General features: G+C 48.5%; 1 protein-coding gene across 1 annotated transcript in view; it reads left to right on the top strand.

Moving 5' to 3' along the window:
- Positions 1-6: 6 nt before the first annotated feature.
- MYO18A (myosin XVIIIA) overlaps positions 7-16455 on the top strand; it is a 121644-nt gene continuing 105195 nt past the window's right edge. The window contains exons 1-2 of the mRNA XM_011990361.1: positions 7-76; positions 9031-10111. Of these exons, the coding sequence (XP_011845751.1) occupies positions 9113-10111 (999 nt within the window). The 5' untranslated portion in view covers positions 7-76; positions 9031-9112. The remainder of the gene's footprint in view (positions 77-9030; positions 10112-16455) is intronic.

Raw genomic sequence — 16455 nt, 5'->3', positions numbered from 1 at the left:
CCGCCGCTACAACCCTCGGCGCCGGGCAGAGCCGGGATGGGGGCCCCGGGGCTGGAGGAAACGGCCACTCAGGGAGGTCAGAGGTCAAGGGAGAGAGGCCGGCTCTCCTGGGAAAGTATTTCCTTTGTATTTATTTATGAGTGTGGTGTGGGGGTAGGAGGACTGACCTAAGAATCTATCCGCCACAGCCAAGTCTGGGCACCCTTGTCTTGGGACTCTAACGTTATAGTTTCCATTTCCTGGGTTTTTTTTTTCTTTCTTTCTTTCTTTCTTTTGCTAGCTGCAGGGTGACCCATTTAAATGTGTCCCCACTTACAGCCACAAGACAGCAGTGAGCTCTATTTTAACTAAGTCCCCTAAGCCACCGAAACTTTTTCAAGACATGAAGGCAATCCTTAAACTGACTATTACCGTGTTTGCAGCTTTACTGTTAGTGGATTACCTACTAGTTTGTCCAGACATTTATTTTAGTCTGGAAAAATGTTGAATCATTAGGTAGAAAGCTAAAGCGTTACTAAAGTGTTACCCTTCTTCTCCCCTACTCTCCAGAGATGACCACTGATCAATTTTTTGATAGAATTTTTCCAGACTTGCTGCTTTTTTTGAGGAGTCTTGCTCTGTTGCCGGGGCTGGAGTGCAGTGGCCTGATCTCGGCTCACTGCAAACTCCGCCTCCCGGGTTCAGGCGATTCTCTGCCTCAGCCTCCCGTGTAGCTGGGATTACAGGCACCCACCACCACGCCCGGCTACTTTTTTGTATTTTTAGTGGAGACGGGGTTTCACCATCTTGGCCAGGCTGGTCTTGAACTCCTGACCTCATCATCCACCTGCCTCGTCCTCCCAAAGTGCTGGGATTACAGGCATGAGCCACCGCGCCTGGCCAGACTGCTTTTTAAAAGCTTATTATATTTAAAAAAAAAAAAAAGCTTATTATATATATTTTAGGCATTATGTATGTTTATAGTTTAATATATGTTATATAAAATATCATCTTATATAACTATTTTAAAATTTCCTGTAGGAGGCCAGACGCAGTGGCTCACACCTGTAATCCCAGGACTTTGGGAGGCCGAGATAGGCAGTTCGCTTGAGCCCAGGAATTTGAGACCAGGCTGGGCAACATGGAGAGACCCTGTCTCTACAAAAAATACAAAAATTAGCTGGGTGTGGTGGGGCATGCCTGTAGTCTCGGCTACTCAGGAGGCTGAAGTGGGAAGGATGGCTTGAGCCCCAGGAGGTTAAGGCTGCAGTGAACTGAGATTGCACGACCACACTCTAGCCTGGAGGACACAGTGAGACCCTGTCTCAAAAAAAAAAAAAAAAGAGATGAAAGAAAGGTAGAAGAAAAATGATAGATAATCCGACTCCCTAAAGCTCCTAGGTGTAAGCAAATACACATTTACCCCATGAATGTTCTTATAAAAAATTAAAATATAGCCTGGACGTGGTGGCCCATGCCTATAATCCCAGCACTTTAGAGGCCAAGGTGTGTGGACTGCTTGAAGCCAGGAGTTCAAGATCAGCCTGACCAACATGGTGAGACCCCATCTCTATTATTTAAAAAAAGAAAAAAAAATTAAAATACGGATGAAACACAAGTCTATTTGACCCGTCTAAAATTCCAGTCTCCTCCCCAGAGCATACGTTTTTCCTACACATACGTAAATATTGTGCAAATGTACATGTAATATAGGTTTTTAAATTTTAGCAAAATTATAAACTATCCTGCAACCTGTTTTTTCACTTAACAATATAGTATAGAATATTTCCAGGTCAGTGTATACAAATCTACTTCATTCTTTTTACTTTTAATTATATAACTGCTCAGTTGTATAATTTAGCTTTTTTTTTTTTTTTGAGATGGAGTCTCGCCCTCTCGTGCAGGCTGGAGTGCAATGGCATGATCTTGGCTCACTGCAACCTCCACCTCCTGGATTCAAGTGATTCTTCTGCCTCAGCCTCCTGAGTAGCTGGGATTACAGGTGTGCCACTACACTGGCAAATTTTTGTGTTTTTAGTAAAGATGGGGTTTCACCATGTTGGCCAGGCTGGTCTCGAACTCCTGACCTCAAGTGATCCACCTGCCTCAGCCTCCCAAAATGTTGGGATTATAGGTGTGAGCCACCATGCCCAGCCTTTTTTTTTTTTTTTTTTTTTTTGAGACATAATCTCCCTCTACCCAGGCTGGAGCACAGTAGCATGAATCTTGGCTCATGCAGCCTTGACCTCCTAGGCTCAAGTGATATTCTCCCACGTCAACCTCCCAAGTAGCTGGTATTACAGGTGTGCACCACTGCTTAGCTACTTTTTAAAAAAAAATTTGTGGAGTCAGAGTCCCACTGTGTTGTCCAGGCTGGTCTCAAACTCCTGGGCTCAAGCAGTCCTCCTGCCTTGGCCTCCCAAAGTGCTGGAATTGGAGGCCTGAGCCACTGCACCTGGCCAGTTTTACTATTCTCTAGTAAGGACTTTTATATTTATAGACTTGCTATTATAAACAATGCTGCAAGGATTAGCCGTGTGTATTATGTGAATGTACCTATAGATGTCTTATAATGGAATTGCCCAAAGAATATGTACATAAATATTTTCATATGCCAGGTGCAGTGGTGGTGCCTGTAATCCTAGCTACTCAGGAGGCTGAGGCAGGAGGATTGCTTGGGGCCAGGAGTTTGAGACCAGCCTGGACAGAATAGCAAGACCCTGTGTCTAAAACAATTTTTAAAAAGTTAGCCAGTAATGGTGGCACACACCTGTAGTCCCAGCTACTGAGGAGGCTGAGACAGGGGGATCACTTGAGCCCAGGAGTTCAAGGCTGCAGTGATCTATGATTGAGCCACCAAACTCCAGCCTGGGTGACAAAGCAAGACCTTGTCTCTTAAAAAAAATTTTTTTTTTCATAGATACCACTAACTTGACCTCTGAAAATATATTAGTTGGTGCAAAAGTAATTGAGGTTTTTGCCATTAAAAGTTAACGGCAAAAACCACAATTACTTTTGCACCAACCTACCAGTTTGTGTTTCCACCAAGACTTATGAGACTCCCTGCATCCCATGCCCTAATTGATTGATGTTATCAACCTTCATAGTTTTTACTAAACTGCTAATTGAAAATAGTATACCTCAATTTCACATGTCTGTGAATATTGTGGAGGCTGAATACCTGTTCATGTTTGTTGGCCATTTGTATTTCTGTCCCTACAAATTGCCTGTCCATAGTATCCTTGGCACTAGCTACGTGGGCCCTCTGGACTCAAGTCAGTGTGATCCAGCTTGGCCTTGTGCTTATCAAGTTACCTTCACTTCTTTGGACTTTACTTTCCGTGTACAAAGGTTTTGACTTATTTTAGTCATACTTGTGCTGATGGTCATTTGTGCACCCTGTTATCCTCTCTGCTGTCCCATTTAGATGGCAAAAAATGTGCCCTGCTACTATTAGGTACCTCTCTGAGGGTAATTAAATGTATTTCATTTAATTCTGCCACCTTTAGGTGGTAGGTACCATTATTAGCTGCATTTTACAGATGAGGAAATGGAGGCATGGAGGCCTTAAGTGACTTGCCTGAGATTGCATAGCTATTTACTCAGATTTTTTTTCATTTGTATTTAATTTTTTTTTTTAGACGGAGTCTTGTTCTATTGCCCAGGCTGGAGTGCAGTGGCGTGATCTCAGCTCACTGCAACCTCTGCCTCCCAGGTTCCAGCGATTCTCCTGCCTCAGCTTCCTGAGTAGCTGGGATTACAGGTGCATGCCACCATGCCCAGCTACTTTTAGTAGAGATGAGGTTTCACCATGTTGACCAGGCTGCTTTCGAACACCTGATCTCAGGTGATCTGCCCTCCTCGGCCTCCCAAAGTGCTAGGATTACAGGCATGAGCCATCGCTCCCAGCCCTATTTACTCAGATTTGTTCACAGGTTTGTTACTTGATATGCAAAGCCTGAGATCTGACACTGGGCTTATTTATCTTTATGTTGCTTGCCTTTAGGAAGTGACTGATAGATACATATTTTTTCCCAAAATTTTATCACAATGACCTGCAAACATTCAGAAAAGTTAAAGAATTTTGCAATTAATACTCTTCATCTCCTAGATTCTACAATTAACATTTTCCTATCCTTGCTTTTACATATCTTTATCCCTTGGTCCATCCATCAGGCTATGTTTTTTTTTGTTTTTTTTTTTTTTTGAGACAGGGTCTCACTCTGTTACCCAGGCTGGAATGCTATGGCATGATTGTGGCTCACTGTAGCCTCGACCTCCCAGGCTCAGGTGATCTTCCCACCTTAGCCTCCCAAGTAGTTCCCACAGGCAGGCACCACCACATCCAGATACTTTTTTGTATTTTGAGTAGAGATAGGGCTTTGCCATGTTGCCCAGGCTTGTCTCCAACTCCTGAGCTCAAGCAATCTGCCCATCTCGGCCTCCCAAAGTGTTGGGATTATAGGTGTGAGCCACCTTGCCCAACCTCATCAAGCTGTCTTAAAATTTTATGCATTTCAAAGTAAAATGTAGACATCAGTATATTTCGCCCCAAATACTTTAACATATATATCATTCACTAGAGTTCAATATTTATTTATAGTTCTTTTGAGTGAATATTTACAAACAATGAATGCACAAATCTTTTTTTTTTCTTTTTTTTTTTTTTGAGACGGAGTCTCGCTCTGTCTCCCAGATTAGAGTGCAGTGGCGCGATCTTGGCTCACTGCAACCTACGCCTCCTAGGTTCAAGCGATTCTCCTGCCTCAGCCGTCCTAGTAGCTGGGACTACAGGCGCGTGCCACCATGCCTGGCTAATTTTTTGCATTTTTAGTAGAGACGGGTTTCAGGATGGTCTCGATCTCCTGACCTCGTGATCCACCCGCCTTGGCCTCCCAAAGTGCTGGGATGACAGATGTGAGCCACCGTGCCTGGCTGAATGCACAAATCTTATGTGCACCATTTGATGACTTGACAAATGCATATACTTATCAACCCAAACCGCTATCAATATATAGGACACGAACATCACCCCAAAAAGTTCCCTCATGTAATCCCACTCCTACCCCCACCAGAGGTTAGTTTTGCCTGCACTAGAACTTCATATAAAGAGCATCATACCAATATGTACTTTGTCAAAGACTTCTTTCCCTCTCACTTGAAATCATGATTTTGAAGTTAATCCCTATTGTGTGTATCTTTAGTTGTTTCCTTTTTCTTGCTGAGTAGTATTCCATTGTATGAATATGAACGTTGTTTATGCACTCTCTAATGGACAGATAGATGTATATTTGAGTTGAATGGTCATTGCCTTCAGGATGCTTACTCTCTTAAAGTGATAGAGCAGATAAGTTGACAGATTGTACTTTCCTTTTGTTTTTGGGGATAGTAAGATCAAGATAATTCGGGTCCATACCCTAACTTACATAGATGCCTTCCTTTTCTTAAAATTAAGAAAAACTTCTTAGAGTATGGTGAGGAGAGAAATGCAGAAAAGGAGGTCAGGAAAATTGTAAGGTTACCTTCACTGGAGTGGAGGGAGAGGGTAGGAGAGGAAAGGGAGGCAGATAGAAACTGCAGCCTCGGATAGGGAGTAGGAAGGTGGTGGTATCAGAGCTGTTGGAGACTTTGGACCTGAGGCCAGGAGGTGCCAGAAAGTGCAAGGTCTACAAGAAGGCGATATAGCAGCAGTTGCATTGTAGATCTGATCCTGGACGGGAGGCTGCAGGCAGCCAGGCAGGTCTAGAGTCAGGAGAGAACGTCCACAGCCAGGCCTGACGATTATGGGGATGGTGGTGGGGAAGAGGTGCCTTGTGAGCTGTGTAGACGGTGGTGGCAGGACAGAGGTAGTGAGGGCAGGGCTGACATAGCCGCAATTCTCTGAAGGCCCCAGGGTTGGAATGAGAAGGGTGCCTTTGGCAGAAGGTTAATAACTTAACCTGTGTCCACAGGAAACTTAGATATTTAGAATTTTAGAGCCAGAAGAGATCTAGATCATACTGTAGTTCAACCTTGAGCAGAGTGACAGGCTCAAGGTTCCCCAGTGATTTTTTGGCAGATCCAGGCCTAGATACCAAATCTCCTAAAACTTCTGGCCAGCGCGCCATTCCTTGTGCTGCTGCTGTGACCATCTGCTGTCCTGACTGCCACAATGACAGTGAGGAACAAGCTTTTGCTGAGACTTTTTCAGGGACCTTTCCAGCCCAAAGATCCTAGAATTCTGGGAGCTCCTTTCCACTCATGCTACTCAGCGATCTAGTCCCTAGCAAAGAGCCAGGATTGGGTAAGCATTATAGACCGAGAATTGGGTGTCTTGGTGGGACTGCATTATAGTCAGTTGGGTTCTCTGTGGTTGGACTGAGGCCAAGATACTCTTGTTGTCCCATCCAAGTCCCCAAGGTGGATTTTTTTCTTCATTTCTCCCACAAGTGTCCCTGGAGTTATCTTCTAAACCATCCCTTTAAGATGATCCAAGCAGTGGTGGGTGAGATATAAGGTGGGCGGTAACAGCTGAAGATCCCACATCTTGGTTTATGGTAGGTCTGTGCCACACCCCATCAACATTCAGGAGGAGAGAGACTCCCCTTGTCACAGTAGAGCCCTGAAGAGAGAATGCTGGCTGTCAGGTACCCCTCCACCCCAAATCAGTTCAGACTACCTGGCCAAGGCCCCTGGCTGTGTGCCTTTTCGGCCCTAGATTTCCTGTTTTCTAACTCCCAGTTACTGTGCATGTAGCATTTAGAACCAACAAGTTCAAGGCTGGGCGTGGTGGCTCATGCCTGTAATCCCAGCACTTTGGGGGGCCGAGGCAGGCAGATCACAAGGTCAGGAGATTGAGACCATCCTGGCTAACACGGTGAAAACCCGTCTCCACTAAAAATACAGAAAATTAGCCGGGCGTGGTGGCAGGCACCTGTAGTCCCAGCTACTTGGGAGGCTGAGGCAGGAGAATGGCGTGAACCTGGTAGGCGGAGGTTGCAGTGAGCTGAGATGGCGCCACCTCTGCCTCCTGGGTTAAGTGATTCTCATGCCTCAGCCACCTGAATAGCTGGGATTACAGGCGTGCACCATCACGCCTGGCTCATTTTTGTGTTTTTAGTAGACACGAGGTTTTACTTTGTTGGCCAGGCTAGTCTCTAACTCTTAACCTCAGGTGATCCGCCCGCCTTGGCCTCCCAAAGTGCTGGGATTATAGGCATGAGTGGTCTTGAACTTCTGACCTCAAGTGATCTGCCCGCCTCAGCCTCCTAAAGTATTAGGGATTACAGGCATGAGCCACTGCACCTGGCCTTGAATTATATTTCTTATGGACAGCACTGCTCTAGAAAGGAGATGAGATGGTATGCCAGGAGCAGCACAAGTCAGGATGCTGGGCAGGGGGAAGCAATTAGCCATTGCACTAGGGCCTTTGGTAATTTCTGACCTTGATACCTTCCTGAGCATTGTACCAGGGTTGAAGGGTGGTCCCTCTCAGTAGACTGGAGATCCTGGAGGGCCCTGCTTGGTTGTGGGGGTGGGGCACACAGAGAGGAAAGGCCTGTCCAGGGCCTGGCAAGAGGCCATTACTAGAAGGGATGAGATTATAGATCCCATGTCTGAAACTCAGAGGGGTAGACTTTCAGAGAGAGAAAAAAAAGTCATTTAATTTCCAATTAGGTGACATGGCCTATTTCTTCTTCTTGTTCCCTGCTGGTTAGAACAAGAAAGAGTCTCTCAACTCTTTCCCACCAGGTTTTTATCAGTCCTGTCCTGTTAGATGTGCAGGGGGTTGAATAGGTTGGTGGGTAGGTTGCACACACCCTGGGACTGGGATTTTCTTTCAGGCTACCACAGCTTTCTTCCTAGGGCTATATTTAGGTGTTGGTCTGGGGAAAAGGATGTGAATTTTTTAGGATCCTGTTTATCCAGTGGACCCTACCCCACCCCCACCTCGCAGCTGTCTATCCTCTGTTTGGTCTGGAACTTCCCTTCCTTCTCTTGCTGCTTTACTTTGGTCACCCAGGCCCTAGAAAGAACACAGTATTTGCCACTGAATCCCAACATCACCATTTATTAACTGTATGACAACTAACATATACTTAATTTTCTGTGTCCCATTTTCCTCCTTTGTACAGTGGAAATAATGATATCTACCTTGCAGGAATGCTGTGAGGTTCAGAGGAGATAGTGCATGTAAAGTACCTGGTATTAGGCCTAGGCAGTGGTGGTCATTAAATAAATGTTGATTCCTTTGAGGTCTTCTGTTAGGCAGTGGCTAAGGGTGCTACTCTAGGGATAACAGGCTCAGGAAAGAGCCCAAAGAATGGGATGTCTGTTGCTTAAACGAATATTGTCTGTGGGAGGTGATGTTGCATTAAGTCCCTTTCTTTTTCCTTTGAGTTTGAATCTTGTTTTTTTTGAGACAGAGTCTCACTGTGTTGCCCAGGCTGGAGTAGTGTGATCATAGTTCACTGCAACCTCAACCTCCTGGGCTCAAGCAATCCTCAGATTCCCAAGTAGCTAGGACTGTGGGCATGCACCACCACGCCTGGCTAATTTTTAAAATATTTTTGTAGAAATAGGATCTCACTATGTTGTCCAGGCTGGTCTTAAACTTCTGGGCTCAATCGATCCTCTTGCTTCAGCCTCCCAAAGTGCTAGGATTACAAGCATGAGCCACCCTGCCCGGCCTGTGTTTGAATCTTAAGTCAGGTCCCAGGTTGGCTTGAAGTATTCTCTTACCAGGAAGTCAGATCTCCCACATACTACCTCCAGGTACACCTAAGCCTTGGTCTATCAAGGAGTCAAGGAAATGACAGGCTTTGGAATCCGGGCTTTTACCGCCTTATCTAAACCTCAAGTTTCCTTATTTGTAAAATGGGGTAATAATAGTAACTACCTATAGAAAGGTTGTAAGGATTAAATCAATGGAGACAATAGTGGGTAAAGCAGAGTGCCTGGCACATAGCTAGCACCCACTGAGGAGTAGCTGTATCATTTGGTTATGTCTGGACTAGAGACACACGAGGCTCTGTTCGAATAACCTTTCTCTCTCTGTATTTCTGTTTACAGCAGCAAAGTGGGGCACCAAGGCCCTGTGCTAAGCACTCATAATCCTCTGGGGGTGCTACCCCATACAAACAGCACCCCCACCATGTTTAACCTAATGAAGAAAGACAAGGACAAAGATGGCGGGCGGAAGGAGAAGAAGGAGAAGAAGGAGAAAAAGGAGCGGATGTCAGCGGCAGAGCTTCGGAGCCTGGAGGAGATGAGCCTGCGACGCGGCTTCTTCAACCTGAACCGCTCCTCCAAGCGTGAATCCAAGACGCGCCTGGAAATCTCCAACCCCATCCCTATCAAGGTGGCCAGCGGCTCTGACCTACACCTCACTGACATTGACTCCGACAGTAACCGGGGCAGCATCATCCTGGACTCGGGCCATCTAAGCACAGCCAGCTCCAGCGATGACCTCAAGGGTGAGGAGGGCAGCTTCCGTGGCTCGGTGCTGCAGCGGGCAGCCAAGTTCGGCTCACTGGCCAAGCAGAACTCACAGATGATTGTCAAGCGCTTTTCCTTCTCCCAGCGTAGCCGGGATGAGAGCGCCTCAGAAACCTCGACGCCCTCAGAGCACTCTGCCGCCCCCTCACCACAGGTGGAGGTGAGGACTCTAGAGGGACAGCTGGTGCAGCATTCTGGCCCAGGCATCCCTCGACCAGGGCACCGATCCCGAGCCCCTGAGCTAGTGACTAAAAAGTTCCCAGTCGACCTGCGCCTGCCCCCCGTGGTGCCCCTGCCCCCACCTGCCCTCCGGGAGCTGGAGCTGCAACGACGGCCCACTGGAGACTTTGGCTTCTCCCTGCGGCGCACAACCATGCTGGATCGGGGCCCTGAGGGCCAGGCCTATCGGCGGGTGGTCCACTTTGCTGAGCCTGGTGCAGGCACCAAGGACCTGGCCTTGGGGCTGGTGCCAGGAGATCGACTGGTGGAGATTAATGGGCACAATGTGGAGAACAAGTCCAGGGATGAAATTGTGGAGATGATCCGGCAGTCAGGGGACAGCGTACGGCTCAAGGTGCAGCCCATTCCAGAGCTCAGCGAACTCAGCAGGAGCTGGCTGCGGAGCGGCGAGGGACCTCGGAGGGAGCCATCCGATGTGAGTGCTTCCCTGGGCACCTGGGCTGAGCAGGGATGGGGAATGTGGGCACCTCCTGCTGTTGTGCTTGACTGGGTAATCAGGGTCCCCACGAGCTGCGATCAGAGCCCGGCAGTGTGTAAGTGGGGAAGCCGTGCTGCTTTCTGAGCTTGTGGGGAAGCATGAGCTCAGGAGAAGGTGCCCCATGCTCATTGTTCTCTGGGGGTGCCACCCCTACAAACATCACCCCCACCATGTTTAACCTAATGAAGAAAGACAAGGACATTAGAGGAGTCACACCTTTATCTCTCAACCGTGTCTGGGAGCTGAGGACAAGTCCCCAAAGGTTCACTCCGGTAGAGTTCTGAGCAGTTTGGCCCGGCCTCATGGTTTTATGGTTCCCTCCAGTGTTCTGTGTCTGTTGGATTGACCTAACTGAATTCAGCATAATGCGTTTCTCAAGGGTGATGGGCTAGACCAAACTCTGCCTGAACCTTAGTTTCAGCTCTGGAGCCCTCGAGAGAGGTCTGCTGTTGGTTAGTAATTACTGTGAAAGTATTCAGCTTCTCCATTACAAGGTTGGGTTAGGGGTTTGGGCACCATATTTCCTGAGCCCTAAATTGGGGTGTATAGGCTAACATGTGTCACTTCCAGATATAAGAGACAATCTGGACGGTAAAATACAATATTTCCATGTTATTTAGATCTTGGGGATAAAAAAGACAAATGATTTCAAATTAGGGCTGTCGTGGAGCATCTGAGATGTACAGCTGGTATGATTATATCTTTGGGAAAGATGACCTCAGGCCAGAGCCTCCTCTTGCCCCTGAGTGAGCAAGAGAATACCAGGTGAGGCTGCAGAGAGAGCAGGGGCAGATCATGGAGGACCTTATAAGTCACAGTTGGAATTCAGATTTCATCCCGGTGAAATGGGATCATCGAAGGGTTCGAAGCAGGGGAGTAACTAGATCTGATTTATAAAGGTCACTTGGGCTCCAAGAGTCTTTATTACCTCTCCTGGAAGGAGAAAAAGCATGGACCTGGAAAAGCAAGAGGGATAAAACCTGCACAGATACTATGTCCTGACTGTCCCTGAGATCCCAGCTGCCCATGCAAAAAGAGCAGCAGGAGGCACAGGAGCAGAGAGGTTTGTATCAGATGGAGGAACAGATCTCCATGGGGCATCAAGCTCACTAATCCCAGGGGTCTTTTGATAGGGTGGCTACATAGCAGTTTGAATGTCCTGCCTGGAGATAGTATACGAAGGACAAATTGACCTCTGGCCATCTTCCCCTCCCAGCTGTGGGTTTTAGGATCGTCCAGATCATGGTCCCTGCTGCCTGACCAGGATCTTTTGGTACTAAGTGACCAGCCAGATGTGTCAAAGTCAGAACTGGGAGGAAGTGCTAACAGGAGGAAACAGGCAGAGTCCCGGTCCCAGCTTTCTCCCAGGGAGGGGAAGCAGCTGCTAAGGATGGCTGCTCAACGCAGCAGCACCTTGGGCCTGAAGAGGGGCTGGCAGTAGCAGGATCAGACTGTCAGGAAGCACTGTAGTTGGGTTCCAGGCCTTCCTTTAACCCGGAGCTAGCTGGGTTTAGGCAGCTTTGCTAGTCAGGGAAGGGTAGTGAATGGGAGGAGGCCTGTGTGGAAGACCTGGATTCTTCATTCCAGAAGCACACATTGAGCACCTACTATGTTTTAACCACCAGGTTAGGTGGAACTCAGAGAACCACAAGGTAGAAGGGGAAGAGCAAGGGAGGGGTCTTTATGTCAGAAGCAAAGACTGGGCTGGGCGCAGTGGCTCATGCCTGTAATCCCAGCACTTTGGGAGGCCGAGGCGGGTGGATCACCTGAGGTCGGGAGTTTGACAGCAGCCTGACCAACCTGAAGAAACTTAGTCTCTACTAAAAATACAAAAATTAGCTGGGCATGGTGGCGCATGCCTGTAATCCCAGCTACTCGGGAGGCTGAGGTAGGAGAATCACTTGAACCTGGGAGGCGGAGGTTGTGGTAAACCGAGATCAAGCCATTGAACTCCAGCCTGGGCAATAAGAGCGAAACTCCATTTCCAAAAAAAAAAAGAAGCAAAGACTGTAACATGTTGCCATGCCTGTCTGCGTTCTTCCAGGCTAACACTGCTTTTAACAGATGGAATTTTCTTCTTAAAGAATGAATCCCCCAGGGGATTGTTGCCAGCTCCCTGCTGAACCACAGCAAGGCCTCTATGGGGCCCTGGGCCTGGCATGCTGGCATGCAAGATGCTGCTTGGTTTTCTCTTTATAGCACAGGGATCATCCTGGCATCTCACATTTCCTAGCTTTCCCTTCTAGCTGCTGCTATCCCATACTAGCTACTGCTATCCCATCCTTGGGGAAGTAGACGGTTTAGCTTTGGAGGCCCTGGTGGATTCCAGGTTACAGCTGATATCCCTGAAATGCTGGCTCACTCTAGCTCCTATGGGGTAAGCCCAGCTGGTGCCCAGAGGACTTCTTCCCCAAGCCTCAGCCTGTGTCATCTGCCAGAGGACACAGTAGCAAACCCCATCCCTATGCATCTCCTAGAGCCATGTGGCAGGATAAGGAGACGCATAGGGCTGAAAGAAGCCCGTATCTTTTCTCATCCAGGCAGGTGGTGGGGACTCATGCCACAAGCAGAGAGGAGCAGGGTGAGCCCAGCATTTCCAGCTTCCTGGGACAGGCCTGGGAGTGGTGTGGGGTACTGCAGCCTCTTCTGTACCCTCAGCCTCTATCTCCTCCTCTTCCTTTTACTCCTCCTGCTCCCTGTCTTGGCAGCAGTTCTAATCCCAGTTATGCGCCAAGAGAAGTCTTCCTGCCTCCTCCAGACTCCTGGGAGGGACACCCTGATGACTGTAGCCCCACAGGGACAGCTCTTGCTGGCCACCCTGCCATCAGGCCATCCATCAACTGTGTCTACACATTGCCTGTCCCCAGGGAGCTCTGAGGGAGCTGACTAGCCATCTGTTCTCTTCCTGCACACAGATGTGGCCAGGCCCCCGGCTCCTCTCCATGGCCTGTTTAGAAGGCCCCAGGGAGACACAGCCCCTTGAGTTTCCCTCTCACATGGTGTGTGTCCAGAATGCTGTGTTCACACCTTCATGTGTCCTGGTAGCTGCTAGATGAGGTTCTGCTGGGAGCAGGGGTGAGCCACAGTGGTAGGGTAGACTTGGGGCCTGGTAGAAATCAACCAGCAGGCCTGGGAGAACAGCGTTTTCTACTGCCATCTACCTTCCACCTACCCGTCCGTTAGGGAAGCATTTGTTGAGCACTTACTGCATACTAGGTCCTGGGCTCCAGCGGTGAGCAGCACATAATCCCAGCCCCAAGGAGCTCATAGTTAGCAGGAAAGATGGTCCAGCAGCAGACCATGACAGTACTCTCTGAGAAACTCAACCACAGGGGCCAGTCCTGGTGCTAGGAGTGCAGCAGACGGGCTTCAAGTCCAGTCTTGTGCAAGCTGACATCTGGGTAGTAGATGAGTGAAGGGGAGGCAAGAGGAAGGGAAACGCTGTCACAAACACATGCCAAAGCCTAAAGTTATGGAGAGAGAATCACACATTTCAGGAATAAGGCTGGGAGACGGTGAGTGGGAAGGGAGTATTGAGAGAAGCACTAGGAGGCATCCATGGGAGCCAGGTCACGGAGGCCCCTGTGAACCGTGCTGGGGAATGTGAACTTTAACCAAAGGGCACTGAAGCAGTTTAATCAGGGAGCAATAGGAACAGGTTTTAGGAAATTACTCTGGCTGCTTATGGAGCATGCTCTAGGGTGTAGCAAAGTTGGCTGTGGGGAGAGTGGTGAGGGAGTGATTGTGATCCTAGGAGAATGGATGGAGACCTGGACTCAGGTAGAGGCAGTGGGATGGAGGGCCATCTCAGACTTGAGCAACTGTCAGACTCTGGGGTCTTGGTGACCCACTGGTAGGGGACTGAGGGAGAGGAGGGGTCACGTGACCACCGGAGTACTGGGAAGATGCTACATTCTTTCCCCTTTGATTCCTTAGGGAAGGTTCTTGGGGGGCATCTGTATTTGGATCAGTTACTCTTAAGTTTGCTGAAGGCCAAGTGTTTCCTGAGTCTAGTGAGGTTAGGGGAGATGTTGGTAAAGTTGAGGATCTTAAAACCCCAGTTGGATCAAAATTCCCTCCTCTGCTTCCATAAGTCTGGATGGGAAAGTCAAGTCCCACTGAGAAGGGGCAGAGGCCAGGCTGGAGACTAGAGCCTGGGAGAGGAGAAGGCCAGTCTGTCTGTATCCTCAGTGGGTCCATCCTAGGGGAGTCCCTTAGGACTAGGCATGTCCTTCTGCATCTGGAAGTATGGGTCCTTTCTGCTGAGCTCAGAAAAGCCCACCCAGCTAAACCCTGGCCAACGTGGTTGTCCTGCCATGAAGAGCCAGAGGTGCTGGCCGGAAAGCAAGGCCTCCTGAGCTTTTTTTTTTTTTTCCTTTTGAGACAGGGTCTTGCTCTGTCACCCAGGTTGGAGTGCAATGGGGCAGTCTTGGCTTATAGGCTCAAGCGATCCTCCCGCCTCAGCCTCCTGAGAAGCTGGGACCATAGGCACACACCACCATACCTGGCTAATTTTTTTTTTTTTTTTTGATAATGGAGTTTCACTCTTGTTGCCCAGGCTGGAATGCAATGGCGCTATCTCGGCTCACTGCAACCTCCACCTTCCTGGTTCAAGCGATTCTCCTGCCTCAGCCTCCTGAGTAGCTGGGATTACAGGTGCCTGCCACCACGCCTAGCTAATTTTTATATTTTTAGTACAGATGGAGTTTCACCATATTGGTCAGGCTAGTCTTGAACTCCTGACCTCAGGTGATCCACCCGCCTTGGCCTCCCAAAGTGCTAGGATTACAGGCTTGAGCCACTCACTGCACCTGGCCCTCCCTGAGCTTTTGAGAATGTGGTGGGAAGGGAGAGGGGGTCTTTAAAGGAAGGCCTACCACTCCTTCCTAGCCAAGTCTAGTTGCTGTGGTAGGGGTACTTCTCCTGGTGAACTGAGAGGCTGCTAGTTGGAGGTTTTAGTGTGTGGGGTGGAGTTTCTAGTCAAAGGCTTTCAGGCTGTCAAGTTCCTCATGAGGTTGCCATGTTCATGTAAACCACCTCCACGCTCAGGTGGGTCTGGGAAAGGGCATGTTACAGTGGAAAAAGCATGGGCTTTGGAGCCAGAAAGACCTGGGTTCAGGTTTTACCAAAGTTATCACACCTTTCAGAGCCTCAGTGTTCACTTTTCCCTCAGTAAATATTTAATGAAGTTGACCTAAGGACTGGTCCTTAGCACTGTGCTGGCACTGGGGGATTAAATAAATAAAATATAATCTTTCCTTGAGGAAGCATAGACCTAAATAAAGAAATGCAAAGCTGCTATCGCAGAAGTCTGTGCAGGCATACAGTGGGGCAGGAGGAAGTTCTGCCTAGGGGAAAAGGGTGGCAATCAGGAGAGGCCTCCTGGTGGAAGTGACCCGTTGTCTCTATGAAATGGGCCTATTCTATCCTCCCAGAGGTTGAGAAGGTTAAGTTGGAGAACGATGCATACCCAATGAATTCACTCCAATTACCTCTGAGAAGCAGGATAGAATTGCAGGCTGAAAGGAGATTTGCTTTTTATTCTGTGTATTTTGTGGGTCTTTATATAAGGTAAGCATGTTTATGTTAGGCAAGTTCACGTATGTGAGATGTTGGCAGGTGGTAAATGCTTAGAAACATTAGTACCCTTCCCTTCCCTGTGCCCGGTCTCTAAAGCCATCCAGGAAGGGTAATTTTGCAACTTTCTTAATTAATCCATCCTAGTGTTCACCTATCCTTGCTCCTGAGGTTTTCTGATGCTTTCGTCTGGACTTTTCCTGTAGCCCTAGCCTTATAGACAGCCAGCTAAAGGGAGAGATGAGCTTCTGGGTGCCTCCTATCCTTTTCTAGCTTATTAGAGGCCACCTTCTGGGGCCTGCAGGCTTGGCCATTGGTGGCCCTGCAGGAGACGAGCAAGTCAGGGTTGCCTGCATCTGGGAGAAGGACAGGGGAGCGCTTTTGCTGCAAGGGAAACCTTAGACCCCTTTGTAGAAACTGTGTGAGCCTCATCAACCTTGTCCCTAGGGTACCTGGCTGCTGCCAGGAGTGGGGCCTGCAGGATTCCAAGGGAAGACTCAAAATGGTCATGCCTCCAGGTATGTCAGGCTGGGTTTGGAGCACTGGGCTTTCCTAGGGCCTTCTGGTGGTGGTGGAGCAGCTGTGTGCTGCCTGGCTCAGTGTTCTAGAATGCTTCTGTTCCTGATTTTACTGCAAGTGATCCTTGGAGTGTTTTTGCTTTGTTTTGTTTTGTTTTGCTTTGGGTTTTTGGTTTCTGTGTGTGT

This window comes from Mandrillus leucophaeus, unplaced genomic scaffold (genome assembly GCF_000951045.1).
Source record: "Mandrillus leucophaeus isolate KB7577 unplaced genomic scaffold, Mleu.le_1.0 Scaffold379, whole genome shotgun sequence".
In the NCBI taxonomy this organism is placed as follows: domain Eukaryota; kingdom Metazoa; phylum Chordata; class Mammalia; order Primates; family Cercopithecidae; genus Mandrillus; species Mandrillus leucophaeus.
Note: the sequence above shows the minus strand (reverse complement) of the source record. Positions and strands in the feature narration are given on the sequence as shown.